Source organism: Anomaloglossus baeobatrachus, chromosome 8 (assembly GCF_048569485.1).
Source record: "Anomaloglossus baeobatrachus isolate aAnoBae1 chromosome 8, aAnoBae1.hap1, whole genome shotgun sequence".
Taxonomy (NCBI): domain Eukaryota; kingdom Metazoa; phylum Chordata; class Amphibia; order Anura; family Aromobatidae; genus Anomaloglossus; species Anomaloglossus baeobatrachus.
In genome coordinates, this window is record NC_134360.1 from 159,621,703 (window position 1) to 159,637,525 (window position 15,823).

The following is a 15,823-nucleotide window of genomic DNA, read 5'->3' on the forward strand; positions in this document are numbered from 1 at the left end:
GGGACATCTTTGATTTGATTTCTTTGCCTTTGTGAACTGGATAGGTTTTTACACATCTGGGTGAGAAATTCATGTCAGTAGATCATTTCGAAATATATGTTCTTAGAAAATTGGTGATGTTCAATACTTATTTCACTCTCAGTATATTATAACATATATTAGTGTCAACCATTGCTGTTTTTCATGTAAATATAGTAATTTTTACCTGTTCAATAAAAAAGTATATAAATCAGCACACTATTAATATACACCATTTGCAGTTTTATTTTTTTTAATTCCTCTTGCTTCCAGAAAATTGAATAAATCCATCTTAAATAATTAAGTCTTTTCACAGAATATTAAATATTCTCAAATCCTCTTTTTCAGTAGTAAAAATATTTAATCAAACATTTTTATATCACAAAGCGAATCCATTAATATATTCGAAGTAAAAAAAATCTGCATAACAAGCATATGGCTCAATACTTGGCAAATAGCACAACTGTCAAGTACAACATAATAGCTCTAAATTGTTCTATTATTCTCTAAGTATTCAATTAAAATATACAAATCTGTAAGGTTTATTATAAGCTCTGAAAAAGGTACTTTACTGGAATTTGCAGTCCTGTCTTTAAACTGCTATTGAAAACACAGCCTGAAAATACATTCTGCAGAAAATGTTACTCTAAAGGTTAAGCTCATGGATACATTTGAAATATTATTTTTTCATTAATTCACAAAAAATGTCTTGTTTTTATTTTTGATATACAGATTCAAAATACTAAAATACTCCATTTGTCCCTCTAAATCATATCATGATCAAACTGTATCCTGACGGTGGTATTATCCTGGTACACAAATTTGTTTTGCCTGTAGATTTCTCAACTTGCCATGAGGTTTTTAACATTTGCACAGCGTATTGGAACTATGTACTATCATAAATAGAAGACAGCATGCAATTCAGTTCTCGAGCAATAAAAAGTATCTAACGTAATCTAAGAAATATATATTGTCTTAATGTTGTCTCCTAACATATTTACAAAGCCACATATTTTTTTTAAATGTAAAAAAAATGAAAAATAGAGAGAATTTAAAAACTATTGTAATATTAGAATGATTCAAACTCCCAGGTAGCCATGTTTTAGAGAACAATTTTGACCCACACCTCTCTGTTCTGTTTCTCTTTGATCCTCCTTTAGTCTTATTTTTTATCTTTCTGATCTTTGAAATCAGTTATCTATGGAATGTAATGGGTATTTTACACGCTGCGATCTCGCTAGTGAGATCACTAGCGAGTGTATCCGGCCCCGTCGGTTGTGCGTCACGGGCATATCGCTGCCCGTGGCGCACAACATTGCTAGGAACAGTCACACATACTTACCTGCCTAGCGACGTCGCAGTGACTGGCGAACCGCCTCCTTTCTAAGGGGGCGATTCGTTCGGCGTTATAGCGACGTCACTAAGCGGCCGCCCAATAGAAGCGGAGGGGCGGAGATGAGCGGGACGTAACATCTCGCCCACCTCCGTCCTTCCTCATTTCTGGCGGCCGCAGGTAAGGAGATGTTCCTCGTTCCTGCAGTGTCACACATAGCGATGTGTGCTGCCGCAGGAACGAGGAACAACCTCATTATTGCACATACAACGATATTTGATGTTTGAACGACCTCTCCAAAACCAACGATTTTTACTACTTTTGCAATCGTTGAAAGTCGCTCGTACGTGTCACATGCTGCGATGTCGCTAACGACGCCGGATGTGCGTCACAAAAACCATGACCCCGACGATAAATCGTTAGCGATGTAGCAGCGTGTAAAGTACCCTTTAGTGTCACCTTTCCAATGTGGTTTGATGTCATTTGGATTTTAAGATACCTTTAAATAGATGATTTTTTTTGTGCTAATGAGTAGAATTAGGCGGGCTTTGCACAATACGACATCGCAGGTGCGATGTCGGTGGGGTCAAATTGAAAATGACGCACTTCCGGCATCACATGCGACATCATAGTTTGTAAAGGCTCGATGATACGATTAACGAGCGCAAAAGAGTTGTAATCGTATCATCGGTGCAGCGTCGGCGTAATCCATAATCACGCTGATGCGACAGTCCGATGTTGTTCCTCACTCCTGTGGCAGCACACATCGCTGTGTGTGAAGCCGCAGGAGCGAGGAACATCTCCTACCGGCGTCACTGCGGCTTCCATAGGATATGCGGAAGGAAGGAGGTGGGCGGGATGTTTACGTCCTGCTCATCTCCGCCCCTCCGCTCCTATTGGCCGCCTGCCGTGTGACGTCGCAGTGACGCGGCACGACCCGCCCCCTTAACAAGGAGGCGGGTCACCGGCCAGAGCGACGGTCGCAGGGCAGGTGAGTGCATGTGAAGCTGCCGTAGCGATAATGTTCGCTACGGCAGCTATCACAAGGATATCGCTGCTGGGACGGGGGCAGGGACTATTGCACTCGGCATCGCAGCATCGGCCTGCGATGTCGCAGCGTGCAAAGTACACCTTAGAACAATTAAAGTCTATAGACATTCATATAAAATTGAAATCTCACACAACTTTGGCAAACTGTTAAAAATTAATATTTGAGATCTGTGTGAAATGTCTTTTGCGTGTTGCTTTGGTTTTGACTTTTTTATGAATTATTCAAAAACAAAATATACCTTTTATTATTATTATTATTATTATTATTATTATTGACTCACACCATCATATTCAAGAATTTTTCAGTACCTAAAATTAACCCTCATGTAATACTTTGTATTTGATTTGGTTTTCCGTGATCAAGAGAGATTTCTGTATTCACCCTACGTACCGACGGATTGCCGAATCGTGACGTGCAGTCAGGGATCCACTTTATTTCCAGCTTGAGAAGGTGGTCATACTACAATTTGCATACTTGTGGTTATAGGCAGACAAGAGTCTCATCCTCTTCTCTCAATGTTCTATTCTTCATGCTCTGATATATTTTCTATTGTATATTGTACAGGTTTGGCCCATACACAAGGTATAAGTATATAGGTTCAAAGGTTAGCCTCAAGCATCTAAAACTATGGTTCTGCTATTTAATATGACCCGTCTTGTATTGCATCTTTGAATATATATGTATAAAGATTCCTTAGCTCTATCTAGACCTTGATTTTCTGATTTAATATATTCAAACTCATTTATTATAGACTATGGGAGCTGTACATAATTAATAATAAAAGACAACATTCTTTGTTGAACCCTTGAGTTTACAAAATAATTAAGAAATAAAATACACCTAGAAGAGAAATAAAAGCTAATTTGCCATTGAACCAAAAGCTATGGCTTACTTTAAGCTTTTGCCTTATTGGACTGTATGAGTTACTTTACTGGCAATATTGATTATCCAAACAATTATTTGTTTGAACAAATACTATACTGCAGATGGAGACGTGATGCATCAGCTCAGCATTTGCAAAGCATCTGGAGAGCAGCAGGCTATCTATACCTCATATGGAAAATTCGGAATTACATAGAGAGAAAGAATTTCAATAGCTTGTTACTATAACACATCTTGGGCACACGCAGTGCTGAGAATTATTAGATCTTTTGTCATAAACTCTACGCATAATGCATGAAATGTTTGCAGCTGTGCCTTATTAACATCAAATGTGCACTTATATTATACATTTCACATCGGGTTAGGTGTATACAGTAAAGTACTGGTTTTGTTCATAAGAATCTTAGTTGACATTTAAGGCCAAAAAAAGACATAAAACGTGTCCACTATCCTCTGTCTTCTACTACATATATTCCCTTGCTTGTCATTCATCTATTCTTAGCGATACGTCTGTGAACGCGCTGGGTCCGTTGGAGACTGTTTCATCCTCTTTGGGAACTGTTGGGGTGGCCTCTGTTAGGCTGGCTGTGACCGCCTGCTTTTCTTCTGGGGTTTTGCTGTTCATTTCATTCTTCACATCCAATTTGTCTTCCTGGTGAATGGTTATCATGACCTGACCATTCTGGGCAGGTACAGTACTGGCCAAAGTGTCATAAAGGAACTCATATTGCTCCTAAAATTATATAAAATAATACAGTACAATATTTAGCATTTAGATTTTGTGAAGCTGTATATATAATAGATCTGGGAAATGCTTAGCTACACTGTCTTATTCTTAGGCTATGTGCGCACAGTGCGTTTTTGCGCATTTTTCAGGTGCATTTTTGGGCTCAAAACTGCATGACTTTGCTTCCCCAGCAAAGTCTATGAGTTTTCATTTTTGCTGTTCGCACACAGTTCGCGCAGTTTTTTTGTAAACTGCGTTTTTGAGCTTAAAAAAATAAATGGACATGTAAATTCTTTCCTGCGTTTTTCTGCGTTTTCCCCCATGCAATGCATTGGAAAACGCAGCCAAAAGCGCACCAAAACGCGGTAAAAACGCATGAGTTTTTACCTGTGCATTTTTTTTTGCGCGTTTTTGCCGTATGTGCATTTTTATAGTTTTTGTGCATTTTTAGAGGCCAAAAACGCACAAAAACGCAGCGTCAAAAAAACGCTGTGTGCGCACATAGCCTTACACAGTACAAAATTGACTATTAAAATGCTTCAAATTTACATAGTGGTTTATGCTGCTTGATAGATTTGGCATATTTTATGACTGTCTACTCTAACATTACACCACATGTTGGTTGGTCTAGAAATTTTCTCCAATTTCTCATTTTGTTGTTCCATATTGTGTTGCGTATTATGACATCCCCCTTTTTTTTAGCAAACTAATTCCCTTATTAATTAGACCATGCCCCCTTACCAGTCAAGGTGCAATAATTGTCTACACCAGAAAGTTGACACAGGTAGCTTGATAAAAACTGTATGTTCCAAAGTAAATATTTGTGCATATTGGGGCCAATTAATTAAGCCCTTTTAGCCAGAAAACTGGCATAGAAAACAAAAAATGTTATGCGCATCTACCCATTGTTGTGCAAAGTTTGGTGACTTTTGCAATTTTTACGCCATTTTTTATTTAAATGTAGCATTGCCTCCTGACAGTCACTATCATTTGCAACACAATAGTAGTATCATTTATAACAAAATGTATTTTGGTCAGAACTGGAGTATATTTCTCAATGTGGTGCATGGACACCTAAAAGATGTACCTCTTAATGAATTTGGAACATCTTATTCCGGTGGACCCTGAATATAGACTGGTGTGTAAACCCCCAACCTTGATGAATTCTCACATATACTGGATGTATGTGAAACAATGAATTATATATATTTGTGCAATAAGGACCTTGTATGAATGGCCATTATGTTTTCAGATCACATAAAACAAAATTTAAGATTTTTTTTTTGCTTTTGTTACTTTATTAGTTGATGACTCATGCCTGTTATGAGATTTATTATGATTCTTGCCATACACATTAGATACCTGTCGGCAGAATGCTCATTCAGCCAACAGCTATCTTTCCAAATATGTTTGTCATGATCCAGGCCGGCTTCTTCCTGCTGCTGGTTACACCCAGCTCTGGCCTTGTCATGTCAGGGGCTAACTTCCCTTGCCTCGTTCTGGATCCCAGGATGTTATATCTTGCCTCCCTACCTATGGCTCAGTGCCAGTGATATTTCTGCCTTGCAGCGCGTAATTTGGCTCTAGTGAGAGTTCCTGATCTGTCCTGCCTCCCTGCTACTGTGTCCTGACTTGTACCCTTCCCCGTTCGTCTGCCTGTCCCAGTTCCTGACTTCCCTCTCCTGTCTGTTGTTTGTGTTTCCCTCAGCATACCTGATCTCCCAGCTTCCGACTCGGTTCTGTATTCTGACTTGATATTGATACTCCCTTTTCCGTTACTCAACTTTCCTGGCTAGACTCTGACTGTTTGACTACTCTATTGCCCCCTAGTGGCTTGCCTGTTAACACTAGGAGTCCCAGAGAGGGGTCATTTAACATTTCTACCTTTGGAACCCAGAGACGGGTCGAATGACCTGAAGGATTTTAGCTAACATCCTAAAATCACCGTCTTTTGTTCTGTAATTAAGGCCATTACTGTCGCACCACAGGAGGTTGTTGTTTTCCATTGAGTTTAGCCATTTAGTTTCTAGTTAGTTCTATTCAGTTTATTGTATGTCATTTGACCCTCTTTCGGGACTTCAGGGGGGAGCTTGAACTTTCTGGGACTTCTAGTGTTAACTTCCTGCTGAAGTTACTCTGCTGTACTTCAGCTGTCTTTCCGTTACAGTGTTTATTTGTCTGTCCTTCACTACTCTGCTGCCACCAAGTGGGGATTACACTGTACTACGTCTTACTAGCCTTTGTACAGCGTGACAATATTGCAATCCAACTTCCCAATCCATCTCCCACTGCATCTGCTATAGGGGAAGAATCATATATTTATAAGGTTGCCATCTGACCCCGCCAAATTCTGTTAGTTTATCTGACCTTAGTCTTATCTGTATCACCAGCTATACACATTATGCATGAAATAAAACTGAAATAGACTTATTACCCCTATTAAAAATGGTCTGTGAGCAATTTTAGAAGGTGAGGCACCAAAATGATTACTCTGATATACTTACAAAAGAAGACACCATTTTTGACCGTTGGCGACGTAAATGTTTCACTGTCTGGAAGACATCAATGACTTCTTCAACCTGGGCACTTTGGAGAAGATTCCAGAGGGCACAGAATATCCCAGTTCTCTCAGAGCCATCACTAAGAAAATATAACAATGACATAAATTAACACATTCTTTTTTACTTAGTGCTTTCTAATTACACGTACAAATGTAAAAGTGCACAGACTAATGTGTACGGAATAGATCACAAACCTCTACAAGGCTGTGTACTTAGGTTATACTGTCAGTTGGACTGACAGACACCATAACAAAATAATATTTTATTGTATATATAAAGTCAAACCACATTAAAAATGAGTAACTTTGTAAAGGCAGTGTGCTAATTTGCTTTGCATTTGATAGTCTAGAGCTATGTTGCGCTCATATTTCTTACTTTTTCATAGCTGAAAATCTCCCAGCATTCCTTATTAGCCAAAGCTTGTAATATTGGTTTGTTTTGTTTTATTATATACTAAAATGGAAAAGCCAGCGATCCTGCATTGTTATATATCAGTAACAGTGAGAAGATGTACAGTACAGGCCAAATGTTTGGACACACCTTCTCATTCAAAGAGTTTTATTTATTTTCAGGACTCTGAAAATTGTAGATTCACATTGAAGGCATCAAAACTATGAATTAAAACATGTGGAATTAAATACTTAAAGTGTGAAACAACTGAAAATATGTCTTATATTCTAGGTTCTTCAACGTAGACACCTTTTGCTTTCATTACTACTTTGCACACTCTTGGCATTCTCTTGTTGAGCTTCAAGAGGTAGTCACCAGAAATGTTTTTCCAACAGTCTTGAAGGAGTACCCAGAGATGCTTAGCACTTGTTGGCCCTTTTGCCTTCACTCTGCGGTCCAGCTCACCCCCAAACCATCTCGATTGGGTTCAGGTCTGGTGACTGTGGAGACCAGGTCATCTGGCGTAGCACCCCATCACTGTCCTTCTTAGTCAAATAGCCCTTACACAGCCTGGAGGTGTGTTTGGGGTCACTGTCCTGTTGAAAAATAAATGATGGTCCAACTAAACGCAAACCGGATGGAACAGCACGCCGCTGCAAGATGCTGTGATAGGCATGCTGGTTCTGTATGCCTTCAATTTTTAATAAATCCCCAACAGTGTCACCAGCAAAGCACCCCCACACCATCACACCTCCTCCTCCATGCTTCACGGTGGGAACCAGCCATGTAGAGTCTATCCGTTCACCTTTTCTACAAAGACACGGTGGTTGGATCCAAAGATCTCAAATTTGGACTCATCAGACCAAAGCACAGATTTCCACTGGTCTAATGTCCATTCCTTGTGTTCTTTAGCCCAAACAAGTCTCTTCTGCTTGTTGCCTGTCCTTAGCAGTGGTTTCCTAGCAGCTATTTTACCACGAAGGCCTGCTACACAACGTCTCCTCTTAATAGTTGTTCTAGAGATGAGAAGGTGTGTCCAAACTTTTGTTCTGTACTGTATGATATTTTTCAACAACCACTATCATCTTGCTGCTGAAGATTCTAAGAAATAGGCGTCCTCCCCATGCAATATTTTCTGAATAAGCTATCTTTCTGTCTGGAGAAGAGGGTATTCATGTTTATGATCATATTCACAATTTTAACATATATCTTTTTTTTTTATATAAAACTAATTTCTGTAGTCTGTTCTTTATGTATGGCCAAATGACTAGATCAATCTGTGCCACATTTGCCACATAGGTAAATTAGGCACTTTAGAAGATTTTAGACCAACTTTCAGCTATCTAAGGCCCCCTTCACACGTCAGTGATTCCGGTACGTATGATGTCTGTTTTCGTACATACTGGTCACACCGACATATGCAGACGCATTAAAATTAATGGGTTTACGCACACATCAGTGTTTTATCATGGATGTGTGTCCGTGTGCGGCACACACATGTCCGTGTGTTCTGCAAGGAGACAAGTCTGTTTTTCTCCGGCAGCACTGATGTCACATAGACCACACACTGATGTGATCAGTGTCAACGTACCAGAGAAAAACATGTGTCTTTGAAATAAAATGATTTTTTATACTCATCTGTCTCCAGTGCTGCTATCACTTGCTTCCGACCCCCGCTCATTACGCTCAGGTATATTCACTGCACAGCAGACATGGAAGCAGCAGCACCGCAGACATCAGCACTGGGGACACATGAGTAAAAAGTTCCTGCGCTCCGTGTAATATCACGGATAACACACGTTGCACACTAGTGTGCCAAAATCACGGCACACGGAGGGCCATACGCACCTTCAACATGGCCGTGCAATGCACAAATGTTTTTCATGGATGTGTGAAGGGGGCCTAAGACTTACGGTTCTCAAGATATTTGCATAAAAATAACAACCAGAATACAAAAGCAAATATTAATTTGTTTTCCTGGGCACCACTAGAGAACCATCAAACTTCTGCACAAAACAACTCAGTACCAAAGTTTTTAACCATATGCACAAACAATAAAACAGCTACATCAAATAGACTTATGTGAAACAGGGTCATTTTACAAGTCTAGTTTTTACATATGGATTTTATATTTTAAAGAGGTTTTTACATCATATTACAGTGAATAAAAGACATTCGTCCATCAAGCTCAACTAGGGGAAGGGATGTGGATGTAGGTAATCTCCTCGATGTACTGCTGCTGAAAAATCTTTAGTGGAAAATTACACAAAGTGCTGATCTTAAGAAATACCTGACAGTGGTGGATCGGGCAGCAAGTATGGGTGCATGATTCCAACCATATACCGTACTTAAACGTTTAACTCTGAAATGCTGTATTGTTTCAGAGAAAAAAAATAGTTTAATAGCTCCGGTGCCCGAGCCATGCTGGTGACTAGTTTGACAGTGGGTCCCTGGCGGCTTTTCCCTGCCTGTTGCCCTGGAGTGACAAATCTCTCTCTGTGTGTCTGTATAGGGAGTGACCCATCACTCAAAGCCAGCAGGCAGGAAAAAGATGCAGGGAACCCACCACAGGGAACTGGTCTCCAGCGCAGCTCAGTTCCTGGCGGCTATTAGACTATGACGATGAAGCATCTCAGAGTTACATACATATGTCTGGAATAGTGCAGCCACTTTCTGATACACGCTGCCCATGGATTGTGTAGCATATACAGGTTGTCCACTTGCCTTTAATGCATATCAATTTATAATGCAGATTTCACCTTTTGGGTACAGTGCCACTAGCATATAGCTTCCGATGCGAGAGCATCGGAAGCAATATGCTAATGACTCTCTGCTGCTAGCGTCATCTGAGGGTCATGTGACTGTGATACGATCTTGTGATCGCATCACAGGTGCGGAGAGGAGGGAGGGAGCACTTTCTCCCCATCTCCTCCACTCTCTGCCTCTGCGTACATTGCACTGTGATCGGATTACAAGCGAGTGCAGTGCGATGTTTCACATGCTCCCATAGACTTGTATGGGGGTGTGTGAGCTGAGATTCGCTGCCAAACGCAGCATGCGATTCATTCCACATGCCGCTATGGCATGAGAAATCAATTGCAGATGGATACTGACCGATAAGGGTGCTTTACACGCTGCGACATCGCTACCGATATATCGTCGGGGTCACATCGTTAGTGATGCACATCCGACGGTGGTAGCAACATCGCAGCGTGTGACACCAAGGAGCGACGATCAACAATCGCAAAATCGTCCAAAAATGGTGATCGTTGACACGTCGCTCCTTTCCTTAATATCGTTGCTGCTGCAGGTACGATGTTGTTTGTCGTTCCTGCAGCAGCACACATCACTATGTGTGACACCGCAGGAACAACAAACATCTCCTTACCTGCGTCCACCGGCAATGCGGAAGGAAAGAGATGGGCGGGATGTTACGTCCCGCACATCTCCGCCCCTCCGCTTCTATTGGACGGCCGCTTAGTGACGTCACGGTGACAACGCTGTGACTCCGACTGCACCTCCCCCTTGAGCGATAATGTTCGCTACGGCAGCGATCACCAAATGTCGCACATACGACGGGGGCAGGTGCTATCACGTTCAACATTGCTAGCAATCGCTAGCGATGTTGCAGCGTGTAATGTACCCTATAGTTTTGATGTTTTATCAGATTCTACTCGCCCATGCAAAACGCAAGTGGAATTGTACCCTTTGCGGAAATCTATAGCAAATCTTCATCAAAGTCCAATTCCAAAGTGAACTTGCAACAAAATCAGCTCTAAAAATTTCTACATGGCCCGGGCTTACTGCACTTTTCCAATATTTTATTGCACCATAAAAAATTATAACAGCCATATTTAGGGATCTTGAATTACCTGCAATGGACAAGAAGAGGAACTGATTTGTCACGTCTATTCTGCTCCTCCAATTTCTTGCTTGAGACATTTTTTCTGACCTTCTCAATCATCTCCAGTAGCCCCTTAGTTTCTTTGGGGAGAACATCCTCCCATTGGTTGTAATGGAACTGAGATACTTTTCTGATATCTTTCCTCTAAAGCATAGAAGAGATATTATATAATGCTAATGTCTTAACTGTATAAACTATATGTTGCAATAATATATTTAAACTGAAACTAAGATGTGTTAAGTTTATATTCATAATATTAGCAATATCTTGTTTTTCTTTCTCTTCTTCCAAAAGCCATGGCTTTTTATATTGCCACCCACATCAATAGGGGGGGGCTTATTTTTTTTTCAGATGAGAGGTAGTTTTAAATGACACAATTTATTTACCATGTAATATATTGAATAACCGTAAAGAAATTCAAGTGTGGTGAAATTGTGAAAAATTTGCAGTTCTGTAATAGTTTTTGGAGTTTTGTTCTTATGTTTTATGATTCTGCAGGTCAGTACAATTACATTGATGACACATTTGCATTTTTTTATTTAAGGGAAATCTGTTGGCAGGTTTTTGCTATGTAATATGACAGCAGTGTGATGCAAGGGAAAAAACACTCTTATTCCAGCAATGTGTCACTTACTGGGCTTCTTACTGGAGTTTCAATAAAATCACTGTTTTATCAGCAGCAGATTATCACTACAGGTCTAGTTTTCTCATGCCATTTGCTCTTTCTGCTCTGTATTATGTATTATCCCACCCCACCATTGATTAACAGCTTTAAGAAACAGGGAAAGAGACAGAGACAGGGAAAGAGACAGAGACAGGGAAAGAGACAGGGAAAGAGACAGACAGGGAAAGAGACAAAAACAGGAAAAGAAACAGAGACAAGGAAAGAGACAGAGACAAGGAAAGAGACAGCGACAAGGAAAGAGACAGGGAAAGAGACAGACAGATGGGGAAAGAGACAGACAAGGAAAGAGACAGACGGGGAAAGAAACAGACGAGGAAAGAAACAGACGGAGAATGATACAGACAAGGAATGAGACAGACCTGGAATGAGACAGACCAGGAACGAGACAGACAGGGAAAGAGACAGATTGAGAAAGAGACAGATGAGGAAAGAGTCAAGGAAAGAGACAAACACGGAAAGAGACAAACAGAGAAACAGACACACAGAGACAGACATGGAAAGAGACAGAGAGACAGACAAACAGAGACAGACAGGTAAAGAGGCAGAGAGATAGGCAGAGACAGACAGACAAAGACACAGAGACAGACAGAGAGACAGACAGAGACAGACACACAGAGACAGACAGAGACACAGAGATAGACAGACAGAGACAGACAAAAAGAGACAGACAGAGACAGACAGAAAGAGACAGAGACAAACAGACAGAGACTGGTAGAGAGACAGTTACTATACCGGACAACGCCCAGGAACTACAGCTAGTTAATCTAATATTTTGATAGATCATATTTTTATAGACATAGCATCAAATATTTCTAATTTTTAACCCCTTACTGCTGAATCCTGTTTTCACCTTCCTGACAGAGCCAAATTTTACAATTCTGACCAGTGTCACTTTATGTGGTAATAGCTCTAGAACGCTTCAATGGATCCCAGTGATTCTGAGAACTTTTTTAGTGAGACATTGTACTTTATGATAGTGGTAAATTTAGGTCGAAAATTATTTACGTTTAGTTGTAAAAATATCGTAATATTGGTGAAAGTTAATTTTTTTTTACATTTTTCGAACTTTGAATTCTTATCCACTTAAATCCGAGAGTTATGGCAAGCAAATTAGTTAATAAATAACATTTCCCACATGTCTACTTTACATCAGCATCATTTTTTAAAACATTTTTTTTTGTTAGGAAGTTAGAGGGGTTAAAAGATTATCAGCAATTTCTCATTTTTCCCAAAAAATTACTAAACTAAATTTTTAGGGATCACATCACATTTGAAGTGACTTTGAAAAACCTAGGTGGCAGAAAATACCTAAAAGTGAAAACATTTTAACATTTTAAAAACTGTACCCATTAAAGTGCTCAAAACCACATTCAATAAGTTTATTAAGCCTTTAGGTGCTTCACAGGTATTGAAGCAATGTGAAAGGAAAAAAAAATAAAATGTTACTTTTTCCCACAAAAATTTTGCTGTAGCCCCATTTTTTCATTTTCACAAGTGTAACTGGAGAAAATGGGCTATACTTTTTTTTTGCAATTTCTTTGAGTACGCTGATCCTCATATGTCATGGAAAACTACTGTTTGGGCGCACGGCAAAGCTCAGAAGGGAAGGAGTACTATTTGAATTTTATAGCACACAATTGGCTGGAATCAATAGTGGATTCCATGTTGCATTTGTAAAGCCCCTGATGTTCATAAACAATGCAAACCCCCACCGGTGAACTCATTTTGGAAACTAAATCCCTCAAGGAATTCATATAGAGGTGTGGTGAACACCTTGAGCCCCCAGGTGCTTTACAGAATTTTCAAAAGTTGAGCAGTGAAAGTAAAAAAACACATTTTCCCATCAAAAATGTTGATTGTTTTAGCCTGAAATGTTTCATTTTCCCAATGGTAACAGGAGAAAATGCACTATACAATACAACGCACCGATACCCCGTATGTGGTGAAAAACTACTATTTGGGCACACAGCAGAATTTAGAAGGGAAGGAGCGCCATTTGACCTTTGGAATGCAAAATCGACTGGAATCGATAGCGGATGCAATGTCGTGTTTGCAGGGCCCTTGATGTGCCTAAATAATGGAATTGTCACCCCATATTGGAAACTACACTACTTAAGGAATTTATCTTGATGTGTGGTGAGCAACTTGAACCCACAGGTACTTCACAGAATTTAATATCGTTGAGCCGTGAAAATTAAAAAATAGATTTTTCCCACACAAATATTTTGTTTTGAACCTACATTTTTCATTTTTATAAGGGTAACAAGTAAAATTAAACTATACAATTTGTTGTTAATCTTCTCCTGAGTTCACTGATACCCAATGTGGGGTGGAAAACTACTGTTTGGGCACACAGCATGGTTCAGGAGGGAAGGAGCACCATTTTGGCTGGAATAGATTGCAGATGCTATGTCACATTTGAAGATCCTCTGACATGCCAAAACAACAGAAACCACCACAAGTGACTCCATTCTGGACCTCTCAAGGAATTCATCTAGGGATGTAGTGAGCAATTTTAACTCTCAGGTGATTCACAGAATTGTATAACATGGGTTGTAAAAATAAAAAAAATAACATTTGTTCTCCTAACGTGTTGCTTTGGCCCCAAAGTTTTAATTTTAAAAAAGGATAATAGGAGAAAATGAACACATGTCCCATTGGCAGAGCCCCTGACATGCCAGAAAGCAGACCCCCTATAAGAAATACTGTAGCGCCCCACGGCACAGGTGTTTTAACCTACTCGTCGCTGGGTCGGGGGTGCAGATTCCTCTGCGATGTCACAGGGCGGCCCGGCCCGGTTCCGTTGCCCTGAGGCATACAGGAGGGGAGGAAAGGCGGTGGACAGGAGGCAGGACTGAGGAGGGGGGTGGACGGTTAGGAAACTATTAGATGATCGTGACACCACCTCTGGTACACGTCGCTGCAGGGTCTCTCGCCAGGGCAGATGTTAGGTGCAGCCGGGATGGTGTCGCTCCCCACAGGCGGAGTGGGATTACTCCGAGGAGGATGACGGAGGCAATGGTAGTCCCCGTTGGTGCCGCAGCGCTGGGCGACGGCGACGGTAAATGAGAGGCAGAGGCAGGGGGTGCAGTTCCAAGTCTTTTTACTCACAGGAAGTTCAGGCGCTGCCCCAGAGTACCGATCTCTGCCATGATGGGCTCCAGCCAATCCCGGATAGTCGGTGGTCACCGCCAGTGCCCGTGAAAGACTTTTAGTGAAGTGTCCCTCAGTTGCTGTCCAGAACCCAGGCTGAGCCTCCTGCTCCAAGCCACGGGCCCACAAAGAGAGAGAAACACTAACTCCAGTTTTCAGTGCTAGATGTTATCCCAAGCTGTGCCTGAGAAGGTCTGCTCTAAGTGTGATAGTTGCGCCTACTTCCACCCTATGTGGTGCCCGCCCACAGTGGTTGCTGGGAAAGTCCCATGCTTCGTGATGGCTTATTATCCTGTCTGCCCTGGTCCAACCCCCTGTGAGTAAGCACCTTACTGTTCTATCTGTGTGTTTTGTGAAGGCACAGGCAGGTTAACCCCCTCCTAACCCAGGATAGATATTACCCCTGAAAAGTTGTGTAATACCCTGTGGCGCCTTAAGCCCAAGGGCACCACAATACCATTTTACAAAGTACACTATGGGTGCAGTGAGCATTTTGACAACATGCGTTACTAGATTTATACTATTGGGCAGTGAAGAAAAAAAATTTCATTTTTACCACCAAAATGTTGTTAAAGCCCCAGATTTCCATTTTTCACTAAGGGAATAGGTTAAAAAATCTTCATAATGTGTTACACAATTTCTCCTGAATGTGGCAATACCCCACGAGACAGTGCAGTACTGTTTGGCCACACGGCAGGGCTTGGGAAGGAAGGAGCGACATTTAACTTTTGGAGCACAGATTTTCCTTGACTAGTTTGCAGACTCCTTTTACAGAGCCCCTAAGTGCCAGAACAGAAGAAATCCACTAAAGTAACCAGATTTTGGAAATTACACTCTGGGAATTCATATATGAGTGTAGTGACGATTTTGTGTCAGGAAAACACCCATGTAGTCAAACACACTGAATGTTACCTTGCATACTTATCTGGGAAATTTAATATGGAAATTGTCTTCTCAGAAAGGAAGATAACTTAAACTATTGTGCCACCTATTGGAAGTAGCAATCCTAAAAGTCAATATTGACTCCTTAACAAATCTTGCCATATGACTAAAGCTGGTGTCACACACAGCGACAACGACAACGACGTCGCTGCTACGTCACCATTTTCTGTGACGTTG

At 40.9% G+C, this 15,823-nt stretch overlaps 1 protein-coding gene across 5 annotated transcripts in view; it reads right to left on the reverse strand.

Annotated features, from left to right (window-relative positions):
• Positions 1-254: 254 nt before the first annotated feature.
• PTPRC (protein tyrosine phosphatase receptor type C) overlaps positions 255-15,823 on the reverse strand; it is a 297,791-nt gene continuing 282,222 nt past the window's right edge. For all 5 annotated transcript variants that reach the window (XM_075322141.1, XM_075322140.1, XM_075322139.1 and 2 more), the window contains 3 exons: positions 10,835-11,010; positions 6,516-6,651; positions 255-4,017 (listed from right to left, as the gene is read on the reverse strand). In XM_075322141.1, the coding sequence (XP_075178256.1) occupies positions 3,769-4,017; positions 6,516-6,651; positions 10,835-11,010 (561 nt within the window). In that variant the 3' untranslated portion in view covers positions 255-3,768. The remainder of the gene's footprint in view (positions 4,018-6,515; positions 6,652-10,834; positions 11,011-15,823) is intronic.